This window comes from Salmo salar, chromosome 11, assembly GCF_965601325.2.
Source record: "Salmo salar chromosome 11, fSalSal1, whole genome shotgun sequence".
NCBI lineage: Eukaryota > Metazoa > Chordata > Actinopteri > Salmoniformes > Salmonidae > Salmo > Salmo salar.
This window is the reverse complement of record NC_138301.1, coordinates 10,585,737-10,611,175: the sequence shown is the minus strand read 5'-3', so window position 1 is coordinate 10,611,175 and position 25,439 is coordinate 10,585,737. Positions and strand designations below refer to the sequence as shown.

General features: G+C 44.8%; 1 protein-coding gene across 17 annotated transcripts in view; it reads left to right on the top strand.

Annotated features, from left to right (window-relative positions):
• Positions 1 to 25,439, top strand: part of dgkza (diacylglycerol kinase, zeta a) — a 141,606-nt gene that overhangs the window by 78,993 nt on the left and 37,174 nt on the right. For 6 of the 17 annotated variants that reach the window (XM_045689024.2, XM_014126414.3, XM_045689023.2 and 3 more), the window contains exons 2-23: positions 4,343 to 5,532; positions 6,214 to 6,322; positions 6,523 to 6,618; positions 8,015 to 8,092; positions 8,379 to 8,441; positions 9,043 to 9,099; positions 11,741 to 11,809; positions 11,931 to 12,002; positions 14,266 to 14,382; positions 14,861 to 14,932; positions 15,747 to 15,842; positions 16,132 to 16,214; positions 16,634 to 16,694; positions 17,032 to 17,145; positions 17,830 to 17,970; positions 18,557 to 18,635; positions 18,826 to 18,881; positions 19,067 to 19,129; positions 19,553 to 19,626; positions 19,736 to 19,847; positions 19,989 to 20,188; positions 23,166 to 23,266. In XM_045689024.2, the coding sequence (XP_045544980.2) occupies positions 4,343 to 5,532; positions 6,214 to 6,322; positions 6,523 to 6,618; positions 8,015 to 8,092; positions 8,379 to 8,441; positions 9,043 to 9,099; positions 11,741 to 11,809; positions 11,931 to 12,002; positions 14,266 to 14,382; positions 14,861 to 14,932; positions 15,747 to 15,842; positions 16,132 to 16,214; positions 16,634 to 16,694; positions 17,032 to 17,145; positions 17,830 to 17,970; positions 18,557 to 18,635; positions 18,826 to 18,881; positions 19,067 to 19,129; positions 19,553 to 19,626; positions 19,736 to 19,847; positions 19,989 to 20,188; positions 23,166 to 23,266 (3,103 nt within the window). Of the gene's footprint in view, positions 1 to 4,342; positions 5,533 to 6,213; positions 6,323 to 6,522; positions 6,619 to 8,014; positions 8,093 to 8,378; positions 8,442 to 9,042; positions 9,100 to 9,231; positions 9,386 to 11,740; positions 11,810 to 11,930; positions 12,003 to 14,265; positions 14,383 to 14,860; positions 14,933 to 15,746; positions 15,843 to 16,131; positions 16,215 to 16,633; positions 16,695 to 17,031; positions 17,146 to 17,829; positions 17,971 to 18,556; positions 18,636 to 18,825; positions 18,882 to 19,066; positions 19,130 to 19,552; positions 19,627 to 19,735; positions 19,848 to 19,988; positions 20,189 to 23,165; positions 23,267 to 25,439 lie in introns of those variants that run through there. The other 11 variants (XM_014126422.3, XM_082957737.1, XM_014126423.3 and 8 more) reach the window with 4 other exon arrangements.

The following is a 25,439-nucleotide window of genomic DNA, read 5'->3' as shown; positions in this document are numbered from 1 at the left end:
GTCAGGATGCTCTCGATGGTGCAGCTGTAGAACCTTTTGAGGATCTGAGGACCCATGACAAATCTTTTCAGTCTCCTGAGGGGGAATCGGTTTTGTCGTGTCCTCTTCACGACTGTCTTGGTATGTTTGGACCATGTTAGTTTGTTGGTGATGTGGACGCCAAGCAACTTGAAACTCTCAACCTGCTCCACTACAGCCCCGTCGATGAGAATGGGGGCGTGCTCGGTCCTCTTTTTCCTGTAGTCCACAATCATCTCCTTTGTCTCGATCCCGTTGAGGGAGAGGTTGTTGCCCTGGCACCACATGGCCAGGTCTCTGACCTCCTCCCTATAGGCCGTCTCGTCATTGTTGGTGATCGGGCCTACCACTGTTGTCATCGGCAAATATAATGACGGTGTTGGAGCCGTGCCTGGCTGTGCAGGTAGGCATATCCCGATCCATATCAGGCAATGGGAAGAGCAGGTGCCTAATTCATCTACCAGGGATGGAGTGCATAATGCAAACCAGGACTGTGTGTATAAGCCTATCTGTATTTATGTATTTTTGTTACGTGTGTGTGTGTGTGTGTGTGTGTGTGTGTGTGTGTGTGTGTGTGTGTGTGTGTGTGTGTGTGGGTACTGTGTGTGTTTTTATTTTTTTTATTTTATTTTTTTATTCCCCCGGACGCATTGTATTTCAAATTTATTTGTTTGGGAGTCCACGAGACTGGCCATCGTGACAGTGTTGTGCCATAGAATACCCAATGCTTTTAAGAAATTCTATTGCACAGCGTGCACTCACTGTGACGCACATGCATAACGCTAAATGCACATATTTGAGAGGATGTAGGCCTAGAGAAGCTAAAACAAATGTAATGTGTTGAGCTAATAGGTTACCAAAACAATCTCTTTCCGTAACCCTGTTATCTATCTGTCAATCAAGCAGTTAGTATTTATATCTTCATAGAGTTGGTGTGCGGAGCAAGAGGGGGAAAGGAAATGATCAATCTGAAGGACTTGAGCGCTTGTGTTGTGTTTAGACCTTATCTTAGCCATGGAGTCGATACAGTGACACTGCCCTAGAAGTTTAATCATAGCCACCTCAGGGGTTTGCTAAATGTATCTGTTGGCTACCGTACAGTATATTGTGACTACCTTGGCATAATAGTAAATATATGTCACTGTTTCTAGATAAAAACCATTCAAGAACTGTACAGGACTTTGATGATATTTATCATAGATTCTGGAGCTGGGAAGTCAAAACGTGGCAATGACCGTGTCTGTGGTTCTGTTTTGAAAGACTGTCGCGTTTTCCCTGATCAATGATTTAAACGCTACTGTACGTGAATACAGCCACGTATGCTTGAGGCCTCAACCAGATGACCTTTGACCCTGATTCCCAGAATGCTCCAGGGGTGGGTGTGGGGGTGGGAAACCCAGACTGGGAATACACACTGAAGAGATGGTTCATATTAGAGCCAGAAACCCTGAGCGCCCCTCGTGTGCCGGATGCCCGAAAGATTTTTCAGTATGTACTTCCAACATATTTGTTTAAAGGCCCAGTCCAGTCAAATGTGGTTTCCTATGTTTCATATATACAGTATTTCCACACTATGAGGTTGGAATAATACTGAACATGATGATAATGCCCTTTTAGTGTAAGCTGTTTGAAAAGACTGCCTGAAATGTTTTGATGGGATGGAGTTTTGGCCTGTCTGGTGACATACCAGGCAGTAAATTAGTTAATAAACCAATCAGAACGTGTGTTCCAAACCTGTTCCAAACAGTTTTTTTGAAATGTTGCAAATGTATAAAAAAATAAATAAAACAGAAATACCTTATTTACATAAGTATTCAGACCCTTTGCTATGAGACTCGAAATTGAGCTCAGTGGCATTCTGTTTCCATTGATCATCCTTGAGATGTTTCTACAACTTGATTGGAGTCCACCTGTGGTAAATTCAATTGATTGGACATGATTTGGAAAGGCTCACACCTGCCTAATATAAGGTTCAATAATTGACAGTGCCTGTCAGAGCAAACATCTCATCTGGAGGAAACCTTGCACCATCCCTACGGTGATGCATGGTGGTGGCAGCATCATGCTGTAGGAATATTTTTCAGCTGCAGGGACTGGGAGACTAGTCAGGATCGAGGCAAAGATGAACGGAGCAAAGTATAAAGAGATCCTTGATGAAAAACCTGCTCCAGAGAGCTCAGGACCTCAGACTGGGGCGAAGGTTCACCTTCCAACAGGACAACGACCCTAAGCACTCAGCCAAGACAACGCAGGAGTGGCTTCGGGACAAGTCTCTGAATGTACTTGAGTGGCCCAGCCAGAGCCCGGACTTGAACCCGATCGAACATCTCTGGAGAGACCTGAAAATAGCTGTGCAGCGACGCTCCCAATCCAACCTGACAGAGCCTGAGAGGATCTGCAGAGAAGAATGGGAGAAACTCCCCAAATACAGGTGTGCCAAGCTTGTAGCGTCATATCCAAGAAGACTCGAGGCTGTAATCGCTGCCAAAGGTGCTTCAACAAAGTATTGAGTAAAGGGTCTGAATACTTATGTAAATGTGATATGTATTTTTTTTTATAAATTAGAAAACATTTCTAAAAATCAGTTTTTGCGTTGTCATTATGGGTTATTGTATGCAGATTGAGGGGGAAAAAACAATGGAATACATTTTGGAATAAGGCTGTAACCTAACAACGTGGATAAAGTCAAGGGGTCTGAATACTTTCTGAAGGCACTGTAGATGTATGTGTAAAAACCCTACTATGAGTTACCAATAATTGACTGTATACGACATTTTGAATGTCTTCTTTACGTACTGCAGCTGTAAGACCTGTGGATGAATCCCTGCGGTTAAAGCAAATCTTTGAATCATCTGCGACTGCCGTTAATCATTTTCTCACTAGGCCTTCTCTCATCTCTCTCTTCATGCTGCATTACAGATGGATTAATGATGCTTGTGTGGCGGAAACAGTCTCTACTCAGCTTGGCCCTTTTTTATCCCCAGCCTTGGTCGTGCTTCTCTCCCCTCCACATCCCACCTCACCCCACCCACACTACCCTCTTGGCCATTTCTGTTATTACTTTAATTTCTGAATGTCTAATGAATTGAATAAGAGATGAGAAGGATCAAAGGCTCCTTTGGCAGGTTCGAGGAATCCATTCAGATTGAAATGAGGAGTGTTGCTTTGTGTGTGTGTACGTTTTTTTTTTTGTTTTGTTAAGAGAGGTAGAGCGACATGAGAGTATCCATGACATGTATAATAGTTCAAAGGAAAATAAGCCTTTCCATGCACTATACATATGACACACTTTAATGGTTCATCCTCAACACTTCATTAACAGGGGCCTCGAATCTATCGGTCATAAACACCTATCTTCTTCATTTGTTGTTCGCATTAGCTGCCTGCCACAGGATGTAAGAAGACGCTGGGTCCCTGAAGTTTTTTGCTTGTCTTCAGCTTGAATCAAAGCATTGACAGGCTAACGCTGCTGAGCACTTCACATACTTTTACATATGGCACTTCCTGTGAAGGGTATCTGTATCTATTTGTATGTAATCAGAGAAGGAGGCTCTGGGTGATAATAATGGTCTTAGATCAGTAATACAACAGCTGTGGAGGTTGCCTGAGCCCTGCCCCACTTCTCTACATCACAACTGTGTAGACGGTGGTTTATGAATTCACAATTCAGATTGGGATATCTAAGTAAAGATGATCAGAACAATGACTTCCTTTTATGAAGTTGATATCCACCATTCCCTTTCATTGTTGGCAGAGGGAAATGCATTGAATGGAGTTGAGGTCACTGGATAACGATGCATTCTTTGGTTCTGTCAAGTGGCGTATCTGATGAGGTGATTGAACAGAATTTTAGAGGCAGTTGCTAAATATATCCTCTTGCTTTGTGCTGTAGTGGCGTCACAATGGCTATCATGTGATAGGTGACCTGGACTCGGCTCTACTTTCACCAGACAGAACACTACCGAGGTATAGCGTTACAGGTGGTGAGTTATTGAACCGGGGCGGCTGGTCACGTTGCTTGTACCGGAGAATGGAACTGTTATCGCTCTAGATGTGTTGACTAATGTCCTTTTGTAAGCAGATTCAGTTACTGACAGTATCACTAGTCAGCCAATTGACGTTGCTCTTTGAGCATCTAGGCCCAGATTAGTCTCATGTGTGCTTTACCTTCTCTGGCAGCAGTGTATGAGTTCAGACATTTCACCTTCAGCTTTTCCACACGGGGTGAAAAGATCAGTACTGCATCCCTATCGGTAAGAGTTGAATAGTGGCTTGTGTACAGTATTGAAGGTTTTGCTGACAGACTGATTTTTCGTACCAACAGCCACTGCAGAGGGACATTGAAAAGGGAACCCACAAGCGGTGGGTTGTCATGGACACCTTTTTCCGCCGGCACTTTAGACTGAAAGGGGCGGAACAATGCCAATACAGACGGCCTGGCGTGGCAGTGCCCACAAGCAAGGCTCGCCGGCGCTCCAGTGTAGGACTGCCCTCTGCTGGCCTGGTCCAACGTAGACGCTCTAGTGTGGGACTGCCATTCACAGGTCCTGTCGGACGCAGAAGGTCCAGTGCAGGCTTGTCGCCGACTTCTCAATCCCAACGAAGACGCTCCAGTGTTGGCCTGCCGTCAGGTTATGTGGGCCGTAGGCGCTCCAGTGTGGGCTTGGCCTGCGCTGCTCACCAACAACGCAGGCGCTCCAGCGAGGTGCAGGGGTTACCCCACTGTTATTATGGAGGAGGGCAGCTAGTGAAGACCAGATACTACACCAGGCGTCGCTCCAGCACCACCATGGTCTGTGTCAATCCCCGCTTCTCTGTCCGCCGCCGGCAAGCCGCCAAGCTCCGCACCATCGACACCCAACTGCTGGGGCCTTCCATGCTGCTGGCCAGCCTGGTCCAGATGAGTGCGGAGCAGCAGAGAGCACCAGGGGCGCAGGGTGGGGAGGGGGCATCAGGAGAGGGCACTGAGAGCTGCCCATCCTCCTCGTGCTGCTCCGAGTCCGAGGGTGACAGCTGCAGTCAGAGAGAGTGTAGCACCAGGTCAGAGGGCAGCGGGAGTGAACAAGAGGGGACTGAGGCATCATCATCATCATCATCATATCCAGAGGGAGAGAGGACGTCTCCATGGCAGGACTGGAATCAGGCTCATAGTATGGCAGCCTTGACGATGGAGAGCATCCAGTCCCGGCCCCTGATCCGCGCCCCACGCTGCCTGCGCCGTAACTCCTCCCACCTGCTGCCGGCAGAGGCGGTGCACCGTAGCAGGGCGGCCTACGGTGTGCACGGGCGCTACCGACGCTCCAGCCAGTTACGGAGGCCTTCCACCGTCTCCAACAGCGCCAGGCTAGTCCCCGCACCCAGCCGCAGGAGCTCTATAGTGGCCCGCCACTCCTCCCGTTCCCTGTATAGGAACTGTTCCGCTTGCTGGAAACCCAGGGGCCGCAGGGAGTCCCTCAGCCCCCTGCAGGGCATCTACTACGACCCCCGCCTGGAGACTTGGAGTGGATTCGTCTCGTATGTAGACCCCCTACCTTCGCCTGGGTCACAGGCAATGTGTGTGTGTGTGTGTGTGTGTGTGTGTGTGTGTGTGTGTCAGGAAAGTGGGGGGGGGGGGGGCTTCGATGTCAGAATATACACAGAAAATGACCACACTATTTGTTTTATCCGAACAATAGCAGGGGGAAATGCATGCAGAGTCACTGGCCATTCCTGCCCTTCCAACCATACCATCACTTCCTGGTCTGAAGTGTTGATGTCAGTTAAGCAAGTGTTTGTGTCTAAGCCTGCTGCAGCATGTAACTGCAAACTGGGAAATCTTTCATATTTTACACCACACTCTGCTGACCTTTTGTGTTGCTGACATGTAAGCTAGGAGTTTTGTTTAGTGACTCCTACAGCACCTTTCATGCAGGCTCTCAGTCACACAAACCTGTCAAATACCAAACCTAGACCTCTTCTGTACCTGGCTGCACATTGGCTCAACACTTCGAATGCTGTATATTGTATGACGTCAGACGTACCATTCATTGTTCATCATGTGTACTGAACCTCTCTCTTTGATCAGGGCCTACTTTGTTTCCATTGGGTGGAAGGGTGGGTTTTACCATTAGGTTGTGATGCGGTATCCCACTGGGCCTGTCATCTCAATGATGCTATTGCAATCATTCAAAGGTGTTGCGTCTGTGTCATTTTCAGGAAGGCCATCGCTAAATCGGGTCTACAGCACCTGTCTGCCCAGCCCAGTGCCTCAGCCCTGGCCAAGTTTGACCCGGACAGGGAGATCCGGAGCAGCTGTGACTGGACCGTAAGTGCAGCCTCTGGCCCAGCTCATTGATTTTTTACCCCATAATGGACTACATGCCCCTAATGAGTTTCAGAGCAGTGTACTTTGTTTACCCAGAGGTAGTGTTTGTTTAGTGGATTCTATGAGCTGAGATTCCTATTTGTCCGGGTAAAAAATAAAAAAATAAGGGTGTATTTAATAGACTCTTCCTCTTTCTCCAGGAGAACGCCCTGTATGGGGAGCACATCTGGTTTGAGACCAATGTCTCTGGGGACTTCTGTTACGTCGGAGAGCAGCACTGCTTCGCCAAGACACTGGTGTGTGTGTGTGTGTGTGTGTGTGTGTGTGTGTGTGTGTGTGTGTGTGTGTGTGTGTGTGTGTGTGTGTGTGTGTGTGTGTGTGTGTGTGTGTGTGTGTGTGTGTGTGTGTGTGTGTGTGTGTGTGTGTGTGTGTGTGTGTGTGTGCGCGCAGCTACCCCTGGCCCTGCCTGACATCACAAAGCCACAGATGCTGTGACAGGAACGAGCCCAGAGGAATGAACTGATTAGAGGAGACGTATTTGTAGTGAATTCCTAAAGCAAGAGGGGGAGTATTAACTCCTTGTCACATTTGTTTTTCATTCGTCAGTGGATGTTACTGTCCAGATTTATACCACCCGGTATCATACAGTACACTTCTAGAGAACGCAGATTGTATAGCGCAATAGCTCTCTGCAACTGTCAGCATTATAGTATGAGAAATGGTGCCATGTTATGAACATAGACACTGTCTCTTCATTTTTTGGAGAACTGATGGGATTATAAAAAGTGAGCAACTAGGAAGAGAACCTGTAAAAACGAGCCCAATGTTTTTATTTTTTTCCTCCAGATGATGGAGATATTTTTCGATTGCATTATTTGTATGAGATTTAGTTCTTACATCCACAGTGTGTGAAAAATATTTTTCTTTAATGCTCTATACCAGGGGTGTCAATCTCATTCCATAGAGTATGCTGTTTTTTGGTTTTTCTGTTCAATTAAGACCTAGACAACCAGGTGAGGGGAGTTCCTTACTAATTAGTGACCTTATTTCATCAATCAAGTACAAAATAGGCTTGAAAACCCGTCGACACTCGACCCTCCGTGGAATGAGTTTGGCACCCCTTGTGTAGAGGCTCCCTCTGGTGTTCACACAACCATAACACACTTCACCTAAGAAGTAGTGCTGCCATCTTGAGGGAGTTGCACCCATAGAGGTAGATAGAGGGCCCTTCTTTGCATCTGTGCCATATGGCTTCTGTGACAACATGGGCAGCTCCATTGAGGGCTTTCTTCATTTTAAAGTAGTCAAGGGTGGATATTGCCATCTGGAGTGTGTTGTCTGAACAGGTATAAAACCAAGGTTAGTAATTTACTGCCACCTGCAGTTAAGGAGTGTTTGCTCAGGTGTATAATTAATTGGCTGATCCCTCCTGAGGACCTTGTTGGAATTATGGGAATCTTCTGTAACCCATAGGAAATCCTACCAAGTTGACTACTTCAAAATGGTGAAAGTCTTCAATGGCACTGCCCGTGCTAAAACAGGCTTTGGGGCACTAGAGCGGTCTATATAAGTTTATGGTTGTACCCTGAATTATCACGTTAAAAGAAAGTAATTTAATTCAGGAAGTTTTCATGTATTACTACGAGAAGGGTCATTAAATAATTTTCTCTCACTCATCTTTTGTCACCACAGCAAAAATCTGTAGCCCGGAAAAAGTGTGCAGCCTGCAAGATAGTGGTTCACACAATCTGCATAGAACAGCTAGAAAAGGTAAGTTTCAAGCTATTTTCCCAACAAATGCTTCACAAACTTCTCATCCATTGAACTGTGATTACACCTGGTTGCAGATAATGTTAAATTATGTCTTATCGCCAAAGTTGTGGAAATTAGTTGACACCAAGACAAAATCAGTTGCAAATGTTGAATCCCAAAAAATACCGTAATATCAGCCTTCTCAGATGTTGTCTGTCAAGGAGACAAAATGTTTCCTTCGCATCAGGTAAGATGAGATTGAAATGGTAGCCATGCCAACCTAACCCACCCTGCTCCTCTCTAGTTATTCGACACCGAGACTATGCCCTATGACGACAGCCTGCTTATCGAAGACCCCACCTTTGGAGTGAGACACTCTGACCTCTCTCAGGCTGCTATGGGATATAACTAGTGCTAGACCATACTCCTTCTCTAACCCTATCTCACTACGCTACCTGACCCATTGACCTCGCCCTCCAATGCTGCACTCTGATTGGGCCGTTCTCTGGATAATCAGTGGTTTTCCAAATTGGGCTGCTTTGATTGGTAGTCGAATAGATTCGGTCGCTCATTCCTAGAGATTTTTAGTTGCTGAATCTCCCTTTTTCCAAAATGTCTTTAACTTGTTCCTATAACTCTGCTAATCTGAGGGTTAGTTTATATCTATTGTTTATACTTGATCTGATGCCGTTATGGTGCTGTTATGGTGGAGGTAAAGGTGAAGAGCTGGTTGTGTCACTGACATAGTAACACATAATGCACCACAGGTTTCCCTTTTCAGTAACTACTTCTAGGTGAACAAGAACTTCAGCATGTTCACTTTAACCTTATACCTCTCCTGTTGGCCCTTTTTGGATGACTGATTCAGCATTCTATTTTGGTGCAGGGGTTTGTCTTACAACATATTGGAAACAACGACAAACGAAATAAGTCAGTGTTTGAAACAATTTGTTTTCTCTACCATGTAGATAAACTTTAGGTGTAAACCGTCATTCAGGGAATCGGGGTCTAGGAATATACGAGAGGTAAGTGCCGATACATTTTTATTTCCATTTGATCAGCATGATCATGATACTCATGCTCATACTTTATTTTCACACATTTTTCATCTTCCTTTGCCTTTGTCTTGTCATTCTATGTGTCTGTCTCCTCTGTAGCCCCTCCCTCTCCTCCTGTCCCTGCTTCCCTTTTGCCCTTTTGACCTTCTCTCTTGACCTTTGACCTTAGCCAGTCCTCCAAAGACAAGGCGCTCTAAAGTGCCTCAGGCGGATGGCTAACTGCATGGCCACCCCTTTCCTGAGCCAGTCCCAGGTACCATCCCACCCCAACTCCCCAGATCACCCTAACCAAAAGCCACAGTTATGGGTGCAGTAAGAGAGTAATGCCTGACTAGTTGAATGATTTTAAAGACTGGGTAACCGCCAAGGCCTATAGTCCTCCATAGCTAGCTTTGGGTGTCCAAGTTAAAATCCCTTCATCATACATACGCATTTTAAAATGGTAGTAATTTTGCAGACACTCTTATCCAGAACGACCTACATTCATCTTAAGATGGCTATTTGAGACAACATATCAGTCGTATCAAGTACATTTTCCCTCAACAAAGTATTCATCAGCAAAGTCAGTGCTGGTGGGACAAGAAGTGTTTTTTTTCTTCTTTTTTTTCTTTTGTGTGTGTGTTTTTTGAGGGGTGGGGGGTGTCGGAGGTGCCATACCTCTGACTGGGCTGTGCTGCCCTCCCGTAGTGGTGGTAGGGCCAAGAGACCAGAGGTGGCAGAACGGAGTGCTCAGGTTGGTATGTAGGGTTTGAACATAGTCTGAAGATAAAGAGGTGCAGTTCCCCTTGCTGGTCCGTAGGCAGGCACCAGGGTCTTGAAGTTGATGCGAGCTTCGACTGGAAGCCAGTGGAGTGTGCGGAGGAGCAGGGTGACATGGGAGAACTTAGGAAGGTTGAACACCAGGCAGGCTGCAGCATTCTGGAAAAGTTGCAGGAGTTTGATAGCAATGCGGGGAGCCCAACCAACAGAGTTCCAGTAGTCTAGACGGGAGATGACAAGTGCCTCAATTAGGACATGTGCTGCTTCCTGTGTGAAGAAATGTTGTACTCTACGGATGTTGTAGAGCATAAACCTGCAGGAGTGAGTCACTGCTTTGATGTTTTCAGAGAACGACAGGGTGTTGTCCAGGGTCACTCCAAGGTTCTTGGCACTCTGGGAAGGGGACACCGTGGAGTTGTCAACCGTGATGGAGAGGTCTTGAAGTGGACAGGCCTTCCCAGGGAGGAAGAGCCATTTTGTCAAGGTTGAGCTTGAGGTGGTGGGTCGACATCCAAGCTGAGAAGTCTGACAGGCACACAGAGATGCGTGTCACCAGCTTTGTGTCAGAATGGGGAAAGGAGAAGAGAAGTTGAGTGTCATCCACATAGCAATGATAGGAGAGACCATGTGAGGATATGACGGCGCCGAGTGACTTTGTGTAAAGAGAAAAAAGGAGGGCCTAGAACCGAGCCCTGGGGGACACCAGTAGTGAGATCACGTGGTGCAGACACAGATCCTCTTCATGCCACTTGGTAGGAGTGACCTGCCAGATAGGATGCAATCCAGGAGGGTGCAGAGCCTGAGACGCCCAACCCTAAGAGGGTGGAGAGGAGGATCTGATGGTTCACGGTGCCAAAGGCAGTGGATAGATCTAAGAGGAGGAGAACAGAGGAGAGAGAGTCAGCTTAGTCAGAGCGGAGAGCCTCTGTGACACAGAGGAAAGCGGTCTCAGTTGAGTGAGCTGCCTTGAAGCCTGACTGGTTAGGGTAAAGAAGTTAGTTCTGACAGAAATAACGAGAGAGTTGGTCAGAGACAGCAGGCTCAAGTGTTTTGGAAAGAAAAAATGAAGCGACACCTGTCTGTAGTTTTTGACGTCAGGGGTCGAATTTTGGTTTCTGGAGGAGGGGAGCGACTCTGGCCATCTTGAAGTCAGAGGGGACGCAGCCAGGGATCAGGGAGTTGATGAGGAAAGTGAAAAATGGGAGAATGTCTCCAAAAATGATCTGGAGAAGGGAGGCGGGGATGTTGTCGGGCGGCCAGACCTCACTCGTCGCAGGATTTCATCTGGAGAGAGCGGGGAAAAGGAGATCAAGGCATATGGTAGTTCTGTGTGTGGGACCAGTGGACTCAGTAGGCTGAGTGAAAGAGGAACGGCTGTCGTCAAACCTTTTTGCAAAGTCATCCACAGAGAGTGAGGAGAGAGGTGGAGGATTAAGGAGGGAAGAGAAAGTGGAGAAGAGTTTCCCAGGTTTGGAGGTGGAAGCTTGACATTTAGAGTGATAGGAAGCGGCTTTAGCAGTGGATACAAAGGGAGAGGAGGGAGTGGAAGGATGATAGGTATTCTAGAAGTTTAGTTTTCTTCCATTTATGTTCAGCTGCCCAAAGCCCTGTTCTGTTAGCATACCACACTTAGTCATTATTACCACAGAACTGGGTTTGTAATGGAGTCCTATACACTAATCTGCACTGTGTCTGGCCAAACCTCTGACATTGCTAATGATAAACTCAACACAAGCTTTCCTTGATCTCACTCACCATTGTCTACATGTACTAAAAATTGGAATACCACAGTATTTAAAATTGCGAAATTGTGAGTTGTTTAATGTGTTTATGAATGTCGGTTTTCCAGCCCACCGTAGTGCGGCACCATTGGGTCCACCGGAGGCGCCAGGATGGGAAGTGTCGCCAGTGCGGGAAGGTGAGCATGGTTATAATATCAATTAATTCATTTCTGTCCTATATTGCAGGATTAATGATCTGATGAAACATGTTCTTCTTGAGGGTACATTACCTCTTACATCTGATTGACTTCTCTACAGGGTTTCCAGCAGAAGTTTGCCTTTCATAGCAAAGAGATTGTGGCCATCAGCTGTTCATGGTGTAAACAGGCAGTAAGTTGGAAGGTTGATTGTAGGACCTTAATTTGACCAGTATTGTTGCAGTTACATAATCCTGCAGAAATGTCACCGTCTCTGAGAGAGATTTGCATGTTTATCCAAACTTCACGCCAGGGTAAGCCTACACGAAACACAGCCCTTATTTAAAGTTTTTCTAAAATCCCCTACGGGAAAAATTACTGGTGGAAAAATGTATGGGACCATTTCCCTGTTTGACCACTAGGTTTTATGGGTATTATGACACCTCCACTGTGGGGCTCTATTTGATAATTATATATGATTGATGTTATGATTGTAAATTGGTCTATTGTACAATCAGTCTATAACTGAGAAACCGATTTTAAAATCTACTACTACTACTAATATTAGCTGGCCAAAATTAGGCTACATGAAAAGTGCAATACTGTTAATATACAGTTGTAGTCGGAAGTTTACATACACTTAGGTTGGAGTCATTAAAACTCATTTTTCAACCACTCCACAAATTTCTTGTTAACAAACTATAGCTTTGGCAAGTCGGTTAGGACATCTACTTTGTGCATGACACAAGTCATTTTTCCAACAATTGTTTACAGACAGATTATTTCACTTATAATTCACTGTATCACAATTCCAGATGGTCAGAAGTTTAAATACACTAAGTTGACTGTGCCTTTAAACAGCTTGGGAAATTCCAGAACATCATGTCATGGCTTTAGAAGCTTCTGATAAGAGAATTGACATCATTTGAGTCAATTGGATGTGTACCTGTGGATGTATTTCAAGGCCTACCTTCAAACTCAGTGCCTCTTTGCTTGACATCATGAGAAAATCTAAAGAAATTGTAGACCTCCACAAGTCTGTTTCATCCTTGGGAACAATTTCCAAATGCCTGAAGGTACCACATTCATCTGTACAAACAATAGTACGCAAGTATAAACACCATGGGACCACACAGCCGCCATACCGCTCAGGAAGGAGACGCGTTCTGTCTCCTAGAGATGAATGTACATTGGTGCGAAAAGTTCAAATCAATCCAGAACAACAGCAAAGGACCTTGTGAAGATGCTGGAGGAAACAGGTACAAAAGTATCTATATCCACAGTAAAACGAGTCCTATATCGAGATAACCTGAAAGGCCGCTCAGCAAGGAAGAAGCCACTGCTCCAAAACCACCATAAAAAAGCCAGACTACGGTTTGCAACTGCACATGGGGACAAAGATCGACTTTTTTGGAGAAATGTCCTCTGGTCTGATGAAACAAAAATAGAACTGTTTGGCCATAATGACCATCATTCTGTTTGGAGGAAAAAGGGGGAGGCTTGCAAGCCGAAGAACACCGTGAAGCACGGGGGTGGCAGCATCATGTTGTGGGGGTGATTTGCTGCAGGAGGGACTGGTGCACTTCAAAATAGATGGCATCATGAGGCAGGGAAATTTGATGTGGATATATTGAAGAAACATCTCAAGACATTAGTCAGGAAGTTAAACCTTGGTCGCAAATGGGTCTTCCAAATGGACAATGACCCAAGTATACTTGCAAAGTTGTGGCAAAATGGCTTAAGGACAACATAGTCAAGGTATTGGAGTGGCCATCACAAAGCCCTTACCTCAATCCTGTAGAAACTTTGTGGGCAGAACTGAAAAAGCGTGTGCGAGCAAGGAGGCCTACAAGCCTGCCTCAGTTACACCAGCTCTGTCAGGTGGAATGGGCCAAATTTCACCCAACTTATTGTGGGAAGCTTGTGGAAGGCTACCCGAAACGTTTGACCCAAGTTAAACAATTTAAAGGCAATGCTACCAAATACTAATTGAGTATATGTAAACTTCTGACCCACTGGAATGTGATGAAAGAAATAAAAGCTGAAATAAATCATTCTCTCCTCTATTATTCTGACATTTCACGTTCTTAAAATAAAGTGGTGATCGTAACTGACCTAAGACAGTGAATTTTTACTAGGAATTCTGAAAAAAATGAGTTTAAATGTATTTGGCTAAGGTGCATGTAAACTTCCGACTTCAACTGTATATACTGTTTTCAGGGAATCTATGTAAATCACATCTGCATTTGGTTTTTCTCAGCAACAAAAGAGTGATAAAATGATGTCTGATGCCTACCTCTGTGCTGGTCTTAGTGCTGCTGTGTGTCAAACTATGGATGATGATGACGCATGTCTGTATGCTTTATGCTTATGTGAGACATTTGTGTGACTGTATGTGTTGATTGTTTTAAATGAATGATGTGTCGTCCTTTCCTCTGTCCCTCTCCCTACTCTAGTATCACAACAAGGTGTCCTGCTTTATGCTGCAGCAGATCGAGGAGTCCTGCTCCCTGGGTGCTCATGCTTCTGTCATCGTACCCCCTACCTGGATTCTCCGGGTTCGCAGACCTCAGGTACATTTTTTAAAATGTATATGTATATTGTCACATACACTGGATAGGTACAGTGAAATGTTGTTTTACGGTGTCGGCCGTAGTAGTACGGTGCCCACAGAGCAAATTAAGATTACGCGCCTTGCTCAAGGTCACAGAGATTTTTCACCTTGTCGGCTCGGGTATTTGAACCAGCGACCTTTTTGAACCAACACTCTAACCGCTACGCTACCTACCGCCCCCACAGTCACACAATACACTTCCAAGTATTCAGATATTCACTGCCACCATGTGAGTTTACAACGTGCAATGGTATGCTTCCACAAATACTTTGTGGTGCCATTGCACTGCGAAGCCAACAGAGGGTGGCAGTCATCCGTTAGTTTGAGCATTCAACAGTTCTGATAAATTACAGTGTATTATTTACAGTTGATCAAATGCTGTTCCTTATATAAATGGAATACCAACGTGACATTTAATCTTCGTGTTATTCTTTCAGACCTCACTAAAGTCGAGCAAAAAGAAAAAACGGACCTCGTTTAAGCGCAAGTCCAGCAAAAAGGGAGCAGAGGTGAGTTCATCATCCATTGCAAATGGCGTTTCCTACCGTTTGTAATGTGAGGAGACGTAGGTAACTAAAACGTCCTTTGCTGATTAGCCTGAGGGGTATCATTTCCATTATACCGCATCTGTTGTGAACTGTTCAATTGGTTTTACATTTAAATATTATACATGAAGTACATACTTATGAAATGGTAGCTAAAAGGGCAATGTCAAACTAATGACAAGGTATTATCGACGTAGACAGTCTTGGCCCTTATCAAATCCCTGCTGACACAACCCAGCCAGGGACATAGGATGTGCTGGTCAATACATACTTCCTGGTGACATCCAGTGTCCAATACCATGGCTTTAATGCATTTACATGACAAGTGCATGTACAGAAATAATTCTCTCTCTTGTCTGGCCTTGCGTTGGCTAGCCAGCCCTCCAAAGACAAGGTGCTCTAAAGCGCCTCAGACGGAGCCAGTCCCAGGTACCATCCCACCCCAACTCCCCAGATCACCCCAAAACCACAGTTATGGAGACCGTATTGATCAATTCAACTGTGCACGGTGTTAGACAACTGTATACTCTTTGGCTTACTATATCTCATAGAGAGTATTAAGTATCCACGCAGCATCAGCTCTATGCCATTTTTTATTTTAGTGAGTTCATTTGGCATAATGTTACACGAGTCTGACGCGATTAGTTTATAACAAAACATCAGTAAGAGCTTAGTGTTCTTCCCTTAGGAAACAAACACTGTACATCAGTCTCTCATCGTTCACCTCTCTAAATGCATCCCTTTATTTCCTCTGCCCTCTCCCTTCCTCTTTGTGCAGGAGGCGCGCTGGAAGCCCTTCATAGTTAGACCCATTCCCTCTCAGCTCATGAGGCCGCTGTTGGTGTTTGTCAACCCAAAGAGTGGGGGAAATCAGGTGAGAGCCGTGCTGTCGGTCCTGGAGCTGTCAGTGCAGGCCCAGTGGGCCGAGGCCAACACCAGTCACAGGTGTAATCCTGACTGGTCTCTAAGCCGTCTGTGAGATGAAACACTGTCTGCGTCTTAAAAGAGTCTTTCAGCAGTCCATTCAGGGCATCTCATACCTCACGCATTTGTCTGGATCACTCAATCATAGACTAGTCAGTTAATCAAATACTTCTTTATTATTATGATGATGATGATGATGATGATGAACTGGTAGTAATTTTACTCCTACTCATTTTCAGGGAGCCAAGATTATCCAGTCGTTCATGTGGTACCTGAACCCTCGCCAAGTATTTGACCTGAGTCTGGGAGGACCCAAGGATGGGTAAGTTTCCCAAAGATAGCAGGTGCAAACTTTGTACTAGTGCAGACTTGTTACTGACTCTGGCCCTTAAAAATAAATATCATCATCATACGTATATGTCTTGGAGCTATTCCACTACTCTGTGCTCACTGGCGCCGAGTTTCTTCTCATTACATCTAATATATATATATATATCTGAACCAAAAGAAGTCGTTCTAATTCCTATTATTATTTTGATATTCTTTTTTGTTCTTCCTATGGATACCCTATGCTGTTATTCTGTCTGCCCAGGAGCCATTTGCGCTGTAGGACTCCCCTCACTGTGAATACTGCCGATTTAACTGAGTGTGGGAGACCTTCGTTAACAGGCTTGATACTGTGGACTGACTGTGACAGAAAACTAGAAGTTGATTTTTTGTCTCTTGCTCTGTCTCTCCAAGGTTAGAAATGTACCGTAAGGTGCATAACCTGAGGATACTGGCATGCGGAGGGGATGGCACGGTGAGTACAAACAGGCTTGTTGCACAACAGCAATGCCAAAGGTCTTTTTAAGCAGTACACAGACATTCCTGAACTATTTTTAGCGGCAAACTTTACTTTGTGATCATTCAAATAACAGCACACAGCATCTGGTGTTTTCCCCTTAAAGGCATTTGACCCCATCTTAGTGATCTAAGCCCTGAACTTTGATGTTTTATCTCAGTGATTGAACAGCAACGCACTCTACGCTGCAGGTGCAGTTTGTTAAGCTGTTCAAACATGTTATTCCTCAAGCAAGGACAATAACAATGTTGGGCATGTTGTTGAAGGAAATATCGCATAACATGTCTGTGTGTAGGTGGGCTGGATCCTGTCTGCTCTGGACCAGCTCCAGCTGAACCCCCAGCCTGCAGTAGCCATCCTGCCTCTGGGGACAGGCAACGACCTGGCCAGGACCCTCAACTGGGGGGGTGTGAGTATATATTAGGAACACTTTTTTAATATTGAGTTAGCCCCCCCCCCTCTCTTTTTACCCTCAGGACAACCTCAATACCTCAGGGTATGGACTGCAAGGTGTCGAAAGCGTTCCACAGGGATGCTGGCCCGTGTTTACTCCAATGCTTCCCACAGTTGTATCAAGTTGGCTGGATGTCCTTTGGGGTGGCGGACCATTCTTGACACACACCGGGGGGGAAAAAACCTGCAGCGTTGCAGTTCTTGACACACTCAAACCTGTCTATGTGTGCCCTCTGAATGGCGCATGTACACAATCCATGTCTCGAGGCTTAAAAATCCTTCTTTTAACCTGTCTCCTCCCTCTCATCGACGCTGATTTTGAAAGGGATTTAACAAGTGACCTCAATAAGGGAGCATAGCTTTCACCTGGATTCACCTGGTCTATGGAAAGAGCAGGTGTTGCTAATATTTTATACACTCGGTGTATACCCTCAAAGATGTGCTTTTCCATAGTCGTTGGACAATGCAGGTGCACAGTTAACTCTGTAGAGGGCACCAGAATCATGACAATAACCGCCTATTATTTTCTTGAAAAATGTCTTGAAGAATTTATATATCTCGGGAGGAACTAGCTGCTTTCTACAATGAATTGTGTTTTAATGCTCTTGGTGTTGTCCTTCTCTATTCCTCCCCTCTCCAGGGTTACACAGATGAGCCGGTGTCTAAGCTCCTGTCTCATGTAGAGGATGGGAACGTCGTCCAGCTCGACCGGTGGAATCTAACAGTGGAGCCCAACCAGGATGCTGGTGCAGACGAGAAGGATGAGCATCAGACGGACAAGGTGAACAAACCCCTCTCATCCCAGATCCTGTACTGCAGACATGGACTGTCAATATATGATAGTGTGGTGTGTGTGTGTGGATGGGTGATGCAGGGAATGAGGATTGATCAAATTTAAACTTAGTGCTTGCGCTTTTACCTATCAGATGGTGTGTTTGTAATTACATCGTAAATCAGGTCTTGACTGTGATGAGTTCATCGAGCCCCAGAGAACTAACCTCTCTACAATGTCACAATATAATTTGTTTATTGTGAACAGGGTCATGGCTGGCCACACACCAAAATACCTCTGTGACCTTATTATTTAATGGTTAGTTAGTTCTAAAAGTTGAGAGAGTTTATCAACTAGAAGCACAATGTCGCTTTACGACCTCAAACATGATGTATTATTTAAAAAAAGCATTTTTTTTATGGCAGTGAGGGTAGTCTGGGGTCACGAAAGACCGTAGGACTGAGGGTGGAGATGGGCCCAGCAACATACTCCGGTTTAGTGTTGAAACGTCAACATTTGACATTGTGATTTCGGATGTTTTGGTGATATCACGTCTGGGATTAACACATTTTTGTACGGGTTTTCTTTTCCGCAGCTCCCCCTCGACATCTTCAACAACTACTTCAGCCTCGGCTTCGACGCACACGTGACACTAGAATTCCACGAGTCTCGAGGTTGTATTTCCGAGCGATCTCTTAACGTTGACATCCCATGTAAATGCCGTTGTTGGGGATAAATCTGTGCTACCCGTAGACGGGTCACATCAACAGTAACAAATGATGCTGTGTGTATCTACTGTATGCCAAATCATTGTGTCATAATTACTCACAACCTATCATGCCTTCTATAACCAACGCTCCTCAGAGGCCAACCCGGAGAAATTCAACAGCCGCTTTCGGAACAAGATGTTCTATGCAGGGGTGGGTACAGTTGTGTTTCCTAAACAGGAGAAAATAACAAATACATTCCTATTTTCTCACCTTTATCATCTCTTTTACCATTAGTTGTGATAGTAATTGTTGTATTTGTGGCCATAGCTTTAGTAGTGTCAATGTTTTCTATTGATAATCTACAAGTTTGATTCTCTGGTGTTCCTTCTGACCAGACGGCCTTCTCGGACTTCCTCATGGGCAGCTCCAAAGACCTAGCCAAACACATCAAGGTCGTGGTGAGTTCAACTGACCATTACATGGACCTTGGCTGCAGCTCAGATTGTGTGACGTCATTCCACAACGGGTTCAAGTTCAAATCTAAATCCGTTAACAGGAATTTCCCACTTCATAGTAAAAATAGTTAGTGCAGAAATAGAAATTGACCCCAGTTTGAGAGCCTAGGCTTCATTCTGAGCTTGTATAGTAGGTAGGTTGTAAGGATCACATCTCATTAGACTGACAGATGTGTTCTTCTTCACTGTCAGTCAGTCAGAATGTGGCACCTTTCAAAGGGTACATTTTATAGGCCATGTAAGAACTCTTCCAGGAATGATCTGAGTGCGTATGTGTACAGTAATGGAGACGTCTGTCTGTCTGTCTGTCTGTCTGTCTGTCTGTCTGTCTGTCTGTCTGTCTGTCTGTCTGTCTCCTCTCGTTAGTGCGACGGCACCGACCTCACCTCAAAGGTTCAGGATCTGAAGCTGCAGTGCCTGGTGTTCCTCAACATTCCCAGGTTAGCAGCCTCAATGGGGAAAACGGGTTATATATGACATGTTACAATTTTGTCACTGTTGTAATGGAGGCTGTAGGCTAAGTTAGTCACCTAACCATGTGTGTACTAGATACTGTGCTGGTACCATGCCATGGGGCAACCCAAGCGAGCACCATGACTTTGAGCCACAACGGCACGACGACGGCTGCATTGAAGTTATCGGCTTCACCATGACCTCTCTGGTATTCACCTATCAACTTGAATTTGTCTGTGTGTTAGAACATAAGTTAGTAGATTTAATTAAATGGATGAGCCAGTTTCTTTTTGTCCTAGTCGTGACCTTGCTCTGACGGATGATCGTCTCGTCCTCCCTGGTGCTGTAGGCAACGCTGCAGGTCGGAGGTCACGGTGAGCGGCTGAACCAGTGCAGAGAGGTGACCCTCACCACCTACAAGTCCATCCCCATGCAGGTAGATGGGGAGCCGTGCAAGCTAGCCCCCTCCACCATCCGGATCTCCCTGAGGAACCAAGCCAACATGGTGCAGAAGACCAAGAGGAGGACATCTATACCGCTCCTCAACGAGTGAGTAATACAGTCAGAATCCTGAACATCAATCCGCTATGGAGACTTTCTAGAAGTGTACTTTGTTAAGTCTTTTGCGCTGTCGGCAGGTGGCCTCTGTTGTCATAACGGTGCTTGTGGAGTTGGAAGTAATGCATTCCACAAGTCATGACTAGTGTCCTCGACCGAGGCGAAGGTCGCTCTTCAATTTCTTGCCGTGTGATTTTTAAGTGGCGTGCGGGTGTGGCACGCAGGTGTCCTCGACGCTAGCCTGTGGGATTCATTTGCAGGGGTGGCTGAAGCGCTGACAAAGACGTGTGCATGTAAAATAATCTAAGCCGACAAGGGGAAACAAACAAACACACCAAAAATGTTTTATCAAAGTCAACATGGCTTTGCTACCATCTTCCTTTTCTCTCCATCAGTAGTCTTCGTCATATCAGTCTGTCTGTCTACAGGCTGAAAATCGGATGTATTATCAGAATGAACAACCCTATTTATTTTCATGGTAATTGCGTTACCTTTTGTCAAACCTGTTGTAAGGTTTTTTGCTAATTTCATACTTCGCTGATTCTGATGTGAGTCTCGCGACAATGTGTTGACTTGCTGACGGAGGGGAATTATGAGTCCTCCGTCTACATGATTGAAATGTCCGGGGGGGACAAATTCAATGATTGTGTTTACAGAAGCCTGTTTTAGCTGAGATTTAAAGATGTGGTCACCCAAAACCGTGTTCATGATACCGTTCTTCCTTTTTGCATAGTTGGTTAGAATGGCCCGACCTTCTGTGAAGCAAAACACCAGGCATTTGGACAGAAAGTAAGAATGATAAGATGCAAATGAGCCTGGAATTCAAACAAACAACCCAGCTGTATTCACTTCTACACTGATTTACGTTGTTTGAGATCATACCCCGACATTGGATGTTGTCCTCCCAACTGTTTTGCAACATACTGCAGTAAGAAACCTATACGACTTGTTGTTGTCAGGTACCTATTGTCCTGGTAAGCTATAGTCGCACCATTGTTTTTGGATCTCCCACACACTGCGAACAGGTCACATTCGTCACCGATCATAACTGTTTTCATGAATATATAATCATCCTAGAAGCCATCACGGTGACAAACGGAAGGGGGAAAGCAGCGTTGAACACCTCTGGCTTCTCTCAGGCTGCTGTGCCATGTGAGCCCAGGTTGTCAGAGTGTCGTGGTTGGAGGCTGATCCCCTGTCACCAGCGTGTGTTAATGCTCTTCCCGGGTGACAGCCTTTCATTAAACTTATGCCTTTATTTCCATATTCATTTGTTTTTTATCTCTCAGCCGAGATGTTTCCAACTCCCAAATAGTTTACTAAGTTAGAAATGAATATGGAAAGTAACTGATTATGTACAGTGTAATTGTGTACTGAAATCAAGCATAGGTTATGGAATAATCTTTCTTGTGTCAATTTGACATGATTTGTTTGTTTGAAACTCAGAGTACCTACAAATATATACACTGAATGAAAATATAAACGCGACATGTCAATTGTTGGTCCCATGTTTCATGAGCAGAAATGGATCCCAGAAATGTGTCATACTCTATGCACACATTTTGTGCGCACTTTTGTTTATATTCCTGTTAGTGAGCATTTCTCCTTTCCCAAGATAATCCATCCAGGTGTAGCATATCAAGAAGCTGATTAAACAGCATGATCATTACACAGGTGCACCTTGTGCTAGGGACAATAAAAGGCCACTCTAAAATGTGCAGTTTTGTCACACAGCACAATGCCACAGATATCTCAAGTTTTGAGGGAACATGCATTTGGCATGCTGACGGCAGGAATGTCCATCAGAGCTGTTGCCTGAGAATTTAATGTTCATTTCTCTACCATAAGCCCCCTCCAATGTGATTTTAGATAATTTGACATTAAGTCCAACTGGCCTCACAACCGCAGACCAGCCCAGGACCTCCACATCCGGCTTCTTCCTCTACGGGATCATCTGAGACCAGCCACCCGGACAGCTGATGAAACTGTGGGTTTCCACAACCAAATAATTGCCGCACAAACTTTTAGAATCCGTCTCAGGGAATCTCATCTACATGCCCGTCGTCCTCACCAGGGTCTTGACCTGACTGCAGTTCGGTGTTGTAACTCACTTCAGTGGGCAAATGCTCACCTTCAATGGCCACTGGCATGTTGGAGAAGTGTGCAATTCACGGATGAATCCCGGATTTTAACCGAACCGGGCAGATGGTAGACAGCGTAGCATGTATGGCGTCGTGTGGGCGAACAGTTTGATGTCAACGTTGTGAACAGAGTGCCCCATGGTGGCGGTGGGGTTATGGTATGGGAAGGCATAAGCCACGGACAACGAACACAATTGCTTTTCATCGATGGTCATTTGAATGCACAGAGATACCGTGACGAAATCCTGAGGTCCATTGTTGTGCCATTCATCCACCGCCATCACCTCATGTTTCAGCCTGATAATGCACGGTCCCATGTCTGTGCACAGTCCTTGGAAGCCTAAAAGGTTCTTCCATGGCCTGCATACTCAACACAAATGTCACCCATTGAGCATACTGTGGGTCGACGTGTACGACAGCGTGTTCCAGTTCCCGCCAATATCCAGCAACTTCGCACAGCCATTGAAGAGGAGTCTGACAACGTTCTATAGGCCACAATCAACAACCTGATACATTTTATGCGAATGAGATGTGTTACACTGCATGAGGCAAGTGGTGATCACACCAGATGCTGACTGATTTTCTGACCCATGCCCATACCTTTTTTATAAAGGTATCTGTGAACAACAGATGCATATCTGTATTCCCAGTCATGTGAAATCCATAGATTAGGGCCTAATTAATTTATTTCAATTTACTAATTGCCTTGTATGAACTATAACTCAGTAAAATCTTTGAAATTGTTGCGTTATATTTTAGTTCAGTGTAATTCCAATTTTTGAGAGATGATACCCAAATGGCTCTGCTTCTTCTGTTGTCTTCCTCAGCCAGCAGCCCTTCCCGGAGAGGCTAAGGATCCGGGTGAACCGTATTAGCATGCACGACTATGAGGCCCTACATTATGACAAGGAGAAACTCAAAGAAGCCTGTGAGTATTCCATCTCTGTCTAATGCACTGTAACTCCATCATCCTTCAGGTGTCGGCCAGCCTGTTCAAGGAGGAATACAGCAGGCCCTTGAGTACTGCTTCATGCAGGGATGTTACTGCGAGCCAGAGGTGTTTTCAGTGATGTAGAACTCTGTAGTCTACACATTTTAGTTGTTTTTATTGCCGTGCAGGTGAATTTCAAAATGGCAGGCTTGTTTTGTAGAGTTAAATCCTGGCCATACGCGCACTGTAAGGGACCTGAGCCAGTTGAAGATATACTATACGTGTCCTTGAGCCATTTTTAGGGGCCGATTCCGACCCGAGTTAAGAGCATAAATGGAACGGAAATTCCCTTTTTATGCACTTTTCTCTCTACGCGTATTCTGACCTTGAATTTAAGCATGAGAATAGCATGCTATTCCCCTGCTATTTGTTTGGGGTGGAGATTGAATTCATTAAGGCGTGACAGAGGTGTGTCAACAGATACGGCATATTCTGATCTAATTTCCTAATAATTCTACCGGTTCCAAGTGGAAAAAGCGTTTACTTCATTTTTTCCTGTGGAAATAATACCATTCTCCATGCACTGTAATTGACATATTGATGAGAGCTAGATAAAGGAGTAATCCATTTGGATAAGGGAATTGTAAATAGAAATGACACATGTTTAAGAACTATTTTACCTTATAATCGCTGGAGACAAATGTGAAGCCTGTCGTATGGCAGAAAACGGAAGCATATTAACTTTCCCACAGTAAAGTTTATGAAATGCTGTGGCATTATGCAGAATTGTAATTGTACTGCCTTTTAACTTGCAGGGATGGGCACGCTATAGTGTCTTAATTATTTCCTATTATTTATCATGTTAAATATTAGCCACTATCAGTATCGACCGTCAGTAGGCCTAATAACCACACATATTTGAACTGCCAAATACTTCCCTTCAGTTGGTATAGCCTACATAATCATTCCATTTAATTACATTGTTTTGTTTACCTTCATTTGCTTCCTCTGAAAACGATGTCACAGCCATGTGGTTGTTACAGAGGATCATTAGTAACATTTGATCATGTAAAAAAAAGAAAAGACACGTATGCTAATTAAATCGTTATGGAGCGGATCGCAGACCAAGCCGTAACAGTTTGAACCCGACACATGGCGCAATACTTGGCTGTGTCATCACACAGTTCCAGGGTTAGTGCAGGCAATAGACAAGGGTATATCCTACTATTGTACACTATTCTCCCTAATTATAATTCTATGAACACTATTCTTCCAACATCACAATGGGTTAAATAATGAAATGTGGCAATGTTCAGAATGATCAAACCACCGTTTTCTTTCTTTCGTGCGTAAAGGCACTGCTAACCTGTTTTTTAGTATTCATAAATACCTTCCTAAACCTAAATAATCTACAAAATCCGATTCTTTTTTTAAATCCACCAGTTGGTGCTGAAACAGAGATGAATATGCATATATTTATATTCTAGTGAGTCTGACAAAATTAGAACTTAAAGGGACACCGTATTTAAAGGGATGGCTTAAGATAGATGTGCTGAAAAGCCTATTGAAGGAAAACTCCACGAGAAAATCTGTTGGCCAGCAAGTGGGAGGGTTTTCAGCGGCTGAATGAAATGTATTCAGCGCACACAAGGGAACCACGCCTGCAAAGCCAGTTATGCACCTGCATAAAGTAAGTCTGAATAGCAACTACTGAGAAGTGCGTAGGAAAGGCGTGTGTAGGAAAGGTATCCATTTCCTGAGTCTCAATCCGCCCCTTGGTGAACTGTCAGCAAGAGTGTCTATCACTTCTCGTGAGTGAAATGGACTCTAAATCTACACAGCGACTGCATAGACGCTTTCACTGTCAAACGTAGATTAGCACAAATGTATTTAATTTGTAAAGACACACCAGGCTCTTGATCGCCCCTTTTTAAGGATGCCGCCGTCAACTAGCCTCGCTAAATACAAAGGAAAAGGAAGTCCCTTTTGATTTATATGGTACTTAGCAGAAACCCCACAGAGATGGAACTCTTTCATTTTCTCTTTTCCTAGCTCCTCCTGGAGGGGGAGGTGGGTATTTGCTCCAGGTTTTGCTATCCGTCCACCTTGAAACCCTCCTCTCATCCCCGTCAGGCCACTCAATTGCTAGGAGTTTATCCGTGTGGGCCTC